Source organism: Sycon ciliatum, chromosome 1 (assembly GCF_964019385.1).
Source record: "Sycon ciliatum chromosome 1, ocSycCili1.1, whole genome shotgun sequence".
Lineage (NCBI taxonomy): Eukaryota > Metazoa > Porifera > Calcarea > Leucosolenida > Sycettidae > Sycon > Sycon ciliatum.
Window position 1 is genome coordinate 62,966,553 of NC_088643.1, and position 10,552 is coordinate 62,977,104.

The 10,552-nt window shown below is 45.7% G+C and overlaps 1 protein-coding gene across 1 annotated transcript; it reads right to left on the reverse strand.

Annotated features, from left to right (window-relative positions):
• Positions 1-5,543: 5,543 nt before the first annotated feature.
• LOC135804796 (uncharacterized) lies at positions 5,544-10,518 on the reverse strand. Its single transcript, XM_065318753.1, has 5 exons — positions 9,023-10,518; positions 8,277-8,813; positions 7,814-8,116; positions 6,971-7,618; positions 5,544-6,519 (listed from the first exon to the last, which is right to left on the reverse strand). The coding sequence occupies exons 1-5, from the start codon at positions 9,554-9,556 to the stop codon at positions 5,731-5,733; spliced, it is 2,811 nt and encodes a 936-aa protein (XP_065174825.1). The 5' UTR covers positions 9,557-10,518; the 3' UTR covers positions 5,544-5,730.
• Between the last annotated feature and the right edge of the window lie 34 nt (positions 10,519-10,552).

Genomic DNA, 10,552 nt, shown 5'->3' on the forward strand with positions numbered 1-10,552 from the left:
GCACCACGTCACCAGCCTTTTCGTGGTTCAAGAACATTCGAGTGGAGATCAACGGAACAGAGGTCACGCAATCGAGTAAAGTTGCCGACATGCAAATGGTTCAGCATATCCTCAGTCTAATGGAAAGCAGCAGCGAACGCCTTCAGTACGTGGACTCGGATCTCTACGGTCTACAGAAACTGGATCCGCAAAGAGCATTGAGAGGTGTGGATTTATCGCCCTATCAACTTGGTGTGAAGCGTAAGCATGGCTATGCCTTCGAAACAAACGCTGCAAACGCTAATGCAGCACAAGCACCGGATTTCGTCGATGATTTCACACTCAGGCGTGCACCCACCGTCGAGCTTGTCACCAACGAAGGCTTCTCCAACACGGTTCAGGAAAATGCACTTCGTGCAGCTGTTGGACGGTTTCAGTACAAGCTGAGACCCTTCCTACCGTTTTTCAATCAGGACGATGCTTGGTTACCCCCGGGTACACAGGTGAAGCTTCGCTTTGATCTGCCACAATCCGAGCTTTCCAGATACATCATGCTTAGCGATCAAGGCGGTGGTGCCAACAGTGCTCTGAGCGTCGGTGATATTGAAATCGATCTACTCCAATTGGACTTTGTGTACACTACCTATCGCATGGAACCCAATCTCACCGATCGTGTACGCCTTCCCAAACAACTCTATTTCCACACGTGGTGCCCTCGTCTCATACAAAAGAGCATTTCAGATGATGCTGGTACACTGGAACTGCTTCACAATGCGGACATTCCACGCAGGATGATCCTGTTCTTCACAGATTTGACTCATGGTACACAGCCAGCATTGGCTGGAGGTCAAGCATCGCATTCTTCGAACAGACTGGCCATGATTCATGCAAATCTCAGTCAACTTCGTGTCACTGTCAACGACCAGACGCTCTTTGACAACCCGCTCAAGTTCCAGTGGGATGTGAGTCGTAATACTGAAGGGCAATACTTCTACGATTACAACAAATCCTCCTACCTGCGTGGCTACAATCTGGTTCAAGACTTTTTCGGCAAGACGTATGGAACGCAAATCCCCATCACCGCTGCAGATTACTGCAATCACTACTTTATGGTGCCTATCAACTTGAATCTGGATCGGACCACAGACAATCCAAGATCGAGAGGAAATCTGTCCATCGACTATCAATTTAGCGACGTGACAAACGCCCCCGTGAGGAGACCTAGCGAAAATGGCGCCTCGATCAAAGTCAACCTTCTCTGCATGGACAAGTACTTGTACACCATGAGCAAAGATGAAGGTATCAAAGCCGAAGTTGTATGAATTAATTCCGACCTAGTAGTAAAAGGGCATCATGGAAGGTGGTGACCTGGAGACCAGACATCGTGTCTACGGTGGTGATTTGAAAACATCGAGTCGACAACACGGTGGATTCTTCTGGAAAAAGAGCTTCTGGAAAAACCTAATCGGTGCTGGACCGGATGAGATGGAAAAGCAGATGGCGGAACCCACGACAAAACAAGATGCAATGCAACGCGGTGGACTTGGACCCCTGGCTGCCATGGCAGGAATGACACTTCTTCCCATGCTTTTGGGGAGAGGAGAGTCCGGAGACATTGTGGAAACGCAAATGAAAACAGCTTACAACCCTGCCATGCACCGAGGAGGTCTAGCCATTCCACCAGGATTAGCCGCCAAGGCCATACCACTCCTGACGAACCTGGCTGCTCCCTTGGCCATGGGTACCATGGCATCACTGGGTGACAACGTAATGGATAAAATATTCGGCAGAGGAGTAAGGAAGGGAAGCTCAGCAGGTGCCATGAAGCGCACTAAAAGTCGTCGTCGTCGGCATGCACCGAAGAAGATTCGTCAACGAGCATCTCGAAAAACCAAGAAACCAGCTCGTCAAGTTCGCTCCAAAGGCCGCAGGGCACGAGGAATAAAGAAACAAGGAAGGGTATTGTTCAAAAAACTAGGACATCGTGCCCTCGACGAAGCTTCATCGTTCCTGTCTGCACCTCGTAGATCCCTAACCCGTCCTGAAACTCCATTTGCTCAAAAAATTCGACAGAACATTAACAGTGCAGGACCGTCTTCTATGAGTTCCGCTCACATCGGTCCATCCTACAACATCTGATCATGGACTTTATCTCGCTCCTTGGACAGGAAATCGGGAGGAAGAAAAAGACTAGTCCCGTAAGGAACAACGATGTTCCGACCACGGCCACTGCTCGACACGGGCTGCACATTCCTGGTCTTCAGTTCGAGTCTAAGGATTGGTTCACGGAAATCATTCCTGCTCTGAAATCCTGGGGTCAAAACGTATTGTTTCTGGGACAGAGCAACATGGGTAAATCCTACTTTCTCATCAAGCTCCTGAAACGTGTGCAACCTGAGCGTATAGTTGTCATCTCCAACACGCCGGCCGATCAGTATCGTCTCCCAAGCCTCAAATCCTTCAAGCATTACAGCACCATGCCCGAGTGTATCGAAGACATGGATCTCCAGCCTAACACCTATGTGATCATTGATGACATCAGAGTGATGGGTTTGAAGCACGGCAGTCAAAGAGAGTGTCTCTACAAGTTCTTCACCATGTACAGTCATCATCATAAGTTGAACGTGTTCTTTCTCTCTCAGAGCTTTGATAACATTAAGGACATGAAGATCAATGCAAACTTTATGTATCTATTTCGCTTCACTGATAAAAGCAATATCAAGCGTTATCTCAATACTCTGTTTGGTGGTCTGTGCACGAAGTCATCCATTATCTTTAGATTGTATGAGAAGTTATTGGCGGTGTGTCGCAGACCTATCCTAACCATTGATTGCTCTTCTAATCAGTACTACACGTATTGCGAAGACACTGCATTAAAGGTGACTTTTGAATAAAAACCTCGTTGATGTGCGTGTTTAGCCGAAAAGTTAGCCGAAAAGTTAGCCGAAAAGTTAGCCGAAAAGTTAGCCGAAAAGTTAGCCGAAAAGTTAGCCGAAAAGTTAGCCGAAACATTGAAAAAAAATTCCAATAATGAATAAGAATGGAGCATCTTACGGTGAAATTCTCAAATGGGCTACCGAGCAGTATACAGAGGGTGGGGTCCAGAAAGGGATCCTTCTCGATACCCAAGCGTAAAAGGTTGCAAACCTTGCAGTTTATGTCGAAACATCCTCAACACATCCTCAAGAAGAGAGTAAATTCGTGGGAAGTTCTCGGTATACCACCACTCATGCGGCAAAAAGGAGGTAATAACTACAATACCTACTTGAAAAGCGTCAAGAAAGTTCTTTCCCAAGTGCCAGATCACAGTTTGAGCACCTCCACCCTGTTGGAACTGCAAGCTGATCCGCGAGTAAAGCGTCTATATGACACCCACTTCAAAAACAATCCCGATCACATCAGTTACCCGTCTGTGAGAAATGTGATTGCATCCAACATACTCAACTATGATTCCACTACCGATCAAGTTCGCGATTCCGTTGCAGATGTCAGGAAGAAGAGAAAGGCACCTTTAACATCAGTGCCTTTCAATCTATTACAAGACCACGAATTTGACCGATGGATCCTACAAATCCTGGACAGTTTCCTCCGACATACAAATATACCGGCAACCTTTTTGAAGAGCAACTATTTCACAAGCCGATCACAACTGCTGCAACTCTACGATGAAGATCGACTGAGGTTCAGGAGTCGGGTGGAAGCGGCTGCGGATGCCCTGAAGACGCAGACGATGAACGACTACACTACTCTGGTCAACGAGACGAATCGCATCTACATGTCCAGGTACCCATTTGCAACCATAGCGGGTGCGGTGGGAATCCACAAACATGTCGATGGATTCCTTCGATCAGAACGAAAGATTCATGAACTAGCCACCCTAGTGCTAGCTGTACCAGGATCGCAGCTCAAGTTTCAAGATCTCAACGATATGACTTCTACGTATGGTAGAACAACTGAAGCAAAATTGATCCATCCCGAGCATTTCATGATCAGAGCACAAAAGGTGATGGTGGACGATGCATCATTCATTCAAGAGGTTCTGAAGGATAAAAGCAGGATCACTCGTATCATCAAGGATATCCTGAGTGGACGTTCAATGTGATCATGTGCGCGAAAATTTTCAGGCTATGATCAAGAATGGACTACCCTCTCAGCAGTGCCGACATCAAAGGAAGATTGAATGGTGTTGGAGGGTTCGTGGGCTGCACGAGTTACGACCTCTTGCCACCCTTGAACAATGGAGACTTTTGTATCGTCAACACCGACAACGTTCTACCGGTGTACGATGCACCGGAAGGTGGACATCATTGGTTGACCGTGTGTCGCGAGCAAAACGTGATCCTGGTTTTTGACAGTTTCGGACGCAGTCTATACACTATGGAGCAAGATTACACTGAACCTGCACTGTGCGATTTCTTTAAAGAAGCCTATGCAGACTGTAAGATCATCACCAACACCCAAGCCGTTCAAGACAGAAGCACAGCAGTATGTGGATGGTATGCCATATTGATGGGAAAGCTATTTTCCAAATATGGTCTGGATGAAGCACTTCGAACTTTCCGAAGAGTCTTCGATGAGGATGAAAAGCTGGAAAACGATCAACTGGTTCTCAGTTTAGGTGTCTTGCGAGGTGGTGGAGCCTTGTGGGATACGAAAGTGCAAAAAGCACTTCATGATGGAAGACAGAAGAAGAAGTCGCAGTCCACACCATTCCACACGCAACTGGCTAACGAATTGCACAAACCCAGACGAGTGCATTTCAAAAGACGCAAGGTGAAGAGCAGGTCTGTGGATCACATCTGGAGTGCCGATCTAGTGGATATGCAACGGTTTGCCCGAAGCAACAAGAACTACAAATTCCTGCTGACCGTCATCGATCTGTACAGTCGCTATGCCTGGGCAGTACCCCTGAAAACCAAAACTGGCTCTGCTGTCAGGGATGCATTCGACCTGATCCTGAAAACATCGAACAGGGTACCACAAAAACTATGGGTAGACGAAGGCAAGGAGTTCTACAATGCAACAATGAAGCAATGGGTCAAGGATCACAACATCATCATGTACAGCACCCACAACGAAGGAAAAGCCGTGGTGGTGGAACGCTTCAATAGAACACTGAAAGGCAGAATGTGGCGCCATTTCACGGAGAAAGCTACGACACAGTATCTTGACGTCCTTCCTCAGCTTATGGTCAAGTACAACAGCTCGAAACATCGCAGTATCGGCATGAGTCCCACGAAAGCTTCTCTTGATGGAAAACCAAAAGATGCAGACGCACACTCGAAGCAATCACCAGCAAAATTCAAAGTGGGTGATGATGTGCGTTTGGCTGTAGCTAAACGTCATTTCGAGAAAGGGTACACGCCCAACTGGACAGAGGAAGTGTTCGTGGTAAACGATGTCCTACCCACTGTACCCCACACCTATCGTGTTCAAGACCTGATGGGAGAAGTCATTCAAGGACAGTTCTATGGAGCTGAGCTACAACATGCCAGACACACAGGATTGAGATTCGATAAGGTGTTGAAATACAACAAGAACAGTCGGCTCGTCAAATGGAAGGGTTATCAAGACGAAAAATTCCATACCTGGTTAACAAAGAAGGATGTGAATGATCTCAAAAAGTATTAGCATTTCATATGTACAATGTAGCTCATGCTTTGGATTAACGTGAATATTATGAATCGCATAGTATTTACAATGTATTTCATGAGAAGATATGACATATGCTCTAGTATGTGTGGAAATCCCTCAGTGCTTTGGAATATCCTTGTGTCCGAATGCCAGGGTGTTGATACCATCCTCCAGAATGTAACGCTTACTGTCGAATCCACTGAGGGCAATCTTGCGTAGCTCCTCTCCGTGAATGCAATGTCGTCGACTTCGAAGAACATTCATTGTTCTCTTCAGCTGAGACTCCTCGACGAGACATGTTCGATAATCATCGACGGTTATGGTGTTTTTCAACACGCTTCTCTGCACACCTTTGGCACGCTTGCCATTGTCGTCGTTGTCTTCACAGCGGTATGCGTACATCTTGCTCCGCAAACCAATGAACTCCTTGATGGGTTTGCCACCTAGTTCGTCCTTGAACTTCCCTACCACCTTCTTGTTGACCGTGCTGTACAGGTGGTGGGATGGTGAATAGTTGGATGTGTCATAGGCTGTTATGTTGTTTGACATATCGGTGTACAGATCATCCGTTTGAATATGTACGATCAGACTATCAGTATCAGTGTAGAGCAAACGTACATTTTGTCCATAGCGGGGTAGGAGAACTTCATAGTAAAAGGAATACATCAAGTGCTTCGACAGATCGAGGATGGCTGTACCCACATAAATGGGTTTATTGAGAGTCACCTTTGTCCTGGCAAACTCGATTGCTATCAGATCGTTCTCAAAGGCTACACTGCGGATGTACGAAGGTTTGTTGATGCTTTTCTGGAGACGTGGTTTTTCATCCTGTTCACGAATGAGCTTGATGTTTACTCTGTTTCGAACGTTTTCCATGGTCTTGCCATATACAGCATTGTTCATCAACTACGATAAACAGGCATACAAAGAAAAGACAAGAAAAACAACAATAAGAAAACTGTTATCTTCAGGTCATTCACACTTCCAGTACATACTAGATCCCACACTATCGCTAAATACACACACACACACACACATGATGTGGAGTACCCACCTTATAGAAGTCTTTCTCGAAATCAGAAGTTGATAGCTTTCTCAGGTCAGTATTAGTGTCGATGTATGGCTTCATCCATGGATGTTGTGTGAAGGAGAGCACACGATGCACATCTGTAATCTCCACACCCAAGGACACATACTGCTGCAAGTTTCTGTAGTGCAGAACATAGTGCTCTTTCGGTAGTAGATTTGACACCAGTTTCTTCGCTTCCAAACCGCTCACCTACAAGAGTACAGTATAGATATACACAAACCTTAGAAGATTAATACAAGCATATCCACCAGATAGACCATGACTTACCATTAGTTTCTCTGCCATGTGGGTCTGATATGGAGAAAGCATATCTCGTGTCACCTTCATCTGCTCAGGAGCCAACGGATAGTCATTCATCATGTCATGCACACCATCTGGAATCCTTAAATCGCACTCCACCATGTATCCCGTCGAAGAGTCCATTGGATGATCGAGTACCGTCTCCAGAAGATCATCCGTCACTGCTTCAAAGCAGAAGTCCGACACGGGCAAGGGTTGAGACATGGCCCATCCATATAGATTGTTCGCATCTAAATATTGGATGAAGCTTGACGGCTCGTCTGGATTGTATTCCGATAGATATCTGTTGTTGGCGGTGGCGTGTCTAGCGGACACCATGCTTATGCCACCTCTTTTGCCATGCTCAATGAAGTTGAACATGTCAATGTCGGAAATGAGATGAAGGGACACCTTCGTCATTTTCAGCAGCGAATCCCAGGCAAATCCCGGTAAGGTGAGGTAATTAGCGGGATCCAATCCATAGGTTGCGTGAGCAGTTCTTCTGAAGTTTTCGAAAACGTCAGCCAACAGCAGCACATCAGTCTCCAGGTAGAGGTCGTGATAGTCTCCTAGATCTTCACAGTCAAACGCAGTCCATACTGTTTGTGCATAGGCATAGTCTTCATCACTGATACCCTAGGGAATAGAAAATGTACACCAAAAAGAAAAACAAATCAACGAACTTATTTTAGTAGTTCGCCCACACAATCAATTATTTAGTATGAAGCTGCAGGAAGCGTTCAAACACATTTTGGCTTATTTTAGTACTTCGAAGTAAGATGGTGAAAAAAGAAAGAGAGAAAGATCTACTATATCTATCACACTACTCACCGTGTTCGTTAGCGTTGAGTGGAATGCATCCTTGGGTGGTAGACGCGTTTCTTCGAATTGGTCGTACGACCCCATATATTCATACGGGTAGACACCCTTTCGTGTCAACAGTTTGCGTTCATCCTCGTCTGGAAATCGTGCGGATAGAAGGGTGAATGCATCTGGTGGTGTGGCCGAAACCAACCGGTCTAGGGAGGTGTTCAAGAATGCCAGGCTGTCGATGAACTGGAACTGTCTCCATCCGAATGTGACATATTTTTCACTGTTGATGGGAATCACTTTGATAGCACCGAGACGCTTGGTCTGAGAAGAAAGAAAAAGAGGAGACACAGTTTTAAGGTGCATCTGTAAAGATGAATATCAATCATATAAACATGAATATGAGTACCAACATAGTAATGATCTTCCTTCTTAGAAAAACATCATGATCCACGCACACACACACCACGCATATGTAACGTACCCGTTCTTGTCCTTTCTCGTTCACATACGTAATCTCATCAATGGACGTTCTCCCAATGGCAGATATGATGTGATGAGAATCGTATCCCTTCAAGTTATGAAAGATCACAGGAATCTTGATCTTGAACGGCTCAATCCGCATGTTCAGGTTACAATGGTTGTGTGCTGCACCACGGTAAGCACCGGTGATGTGACAGTGGTCACGTACACGATCGCTACCCAACGCTTCACCACAGATCCAACAGGAGACTACCGTTTCAAATTCACGTTGCTGACTTTCTGAAATGATCATTTGACCAGCATTACATGCTAGAAGCTCATCACGGATAGTCTCCTCCTCTTGCTCAAGTGACAGCAGAAAACAGAACATAGAATCTTCTCCACGGTAGAAGAAACGGTTCGTGACGACGCCATCAGATCGTACTACAATGTACGAACAGGAACAGGCTACATGCTTGTTCTTTTGGAATGTCGAATGACCGATTTTCTTGTCAGCGGACAGAGGTTCTATGAAGGCCTCACAATCGGCATAGATCACCTGCATTTGAGAGAGAGAGAGAGAGAGAGAGAAGTAGGAATAGCAGCAGGGACAACATCGAGTAAAACAGCGGAAAAGACAGATAGAGAATTAGGAATAGCTGCAGAGACAACACCGAGTAAAACAGCAGAAAGGTGAACAATCAGAGTCAAGAAACATGTGCAGGAAAGAAAAGAAATGTGTTCACCTTGATTAAATGTTCTACTTACAAATGGGGCTTGAAGCTGCTTGTTCACATTCCTGAACATCACTCTATCGCCAGCCTTTGGCATCTTCACCGTGGCTTCAGGATGTTCACTGCAGTACATCATATGATTATTCAATGCCTTCTCCGTGACGTGTGTTGAGAGACATCTGAAGCAGACGAAATGTGCTCGACGTGCTCCAGTAGCAACAAGACGACTGAATGATTTTATCCACACCCAGTGCTGCACCTCCACGTCATTGCGTTCGTCTTGGATGAGCAATACATTGATGGCGGACTGCGGATGCTGAGAAATTCTTAACGGATATATGACTTTCTCTTCATATCCGAAGACGTTGATGTAAAGACCGTCGTTCAGTCTTTCGATGACTGGTATGTCTTCCAGTTTTGCTGGAAACTCGATGCCGCTCACATCCACAGTATCCGCATGTTCTGCGTACGACGATTGACGACATGGATGAGACTTGTCTGCCGAAAATTTAGCAGCCAGTATTGACCATCTAAAGTACGGATGACATAAGACATGGACAGGCGTCATACAGTTCAATCCATACACCGTATCACCACACTGAAACCCCACTGCTATACTTACAGTAAACACTTGTTGTCAGTGTTCTGCACGTTAACAATGGCCTTCTTCGACTTCAACTCCGGTGGCAAGGGGATGTACGAACTTCCTCCAAGTACACAGTAGCGTGACATTTCGATGTGTAAACAGGAAATCCGTTCAACTACCCAACCTGATCCATGACGAACGAAATCATCAAGACGAGCGTTGATCTGAGCAATCATCCTACTGAGAAGGTCCCTCAGCTCCATGGTGTTGAGCACCAGCGTTGTACTCGATCGGAAGAAGAATGTGTTGGAAACCATTTGTCCTGTAGCAGGATTCAGCTTCTGCATCACCACCTGAACTATCAAAGAACACTTGTACTGACCCCATTGCTCAATATTCTCTTCAAGAAGCAGCTCCAGCGACGGTAGAACATGAGAGAAAAACTTTAGTACATCTGCAAACTCTTGATCAGGACAATAACTAAAGAATTGCAACAGATCAGATGATCTCACTACATCAAAAGACTGACGAGGTTTCTTCCGAATGGGTTCCATCCTGAGCAGGGGTGGTGGCGGACAACCACACAATGGCTTGACAAGGTACCGAGGATCTATTTTTATAGGGTTTTCGTAATAGTTGAATTCGGAATAACTGGTTGTTTTTCAATTAACCAATCCACTCATCTCCCGCTGGAAACAATTAACCACTTACCGCACTTCCCGCTGAAAACATGTGACCAATTAGCGCACTTCCCGCTGAAATCACATTCATCCTTTTATCGCGCATTGACCCATGTTCCACACTTCACAGTGAAATCAGTGCTGCAATGATGTACTGTGACGTCAATGCATGGATGCATGATCTGTGCATCTGAGGTCAAGATGAATCCGGTATTCCAGCAGCTAAAAGTTCGAGAAAGAATTGTTGTATGTCGAAAAGAATTATACGAGAGGAAAGCTAGAAAAATTCTACACCTCA

Coding starts and splice junctions, on each gene's coding strand:
- LOC135804796 (XM_065318753.1), bottom strand. CDS start 9,556: ATGACGCCTGTCCATGTCTTATGTCATCCGTACTTTAGATGGTCAATA. Junction 8,814..9,022: donor AGCAGCTTCAAGCCCCATTT/GTAAGTAGAACA, acceptor TCTCAAATGCAG/GTGATCTATGCCGATTGTGA. Junction 7,619..7,813: donor ACTCAACGCTAACGAACACG/GTGAGTAGTGTG, acceptor TCTATTCCCTAG/GGTATCAGTGATGAAGACTA.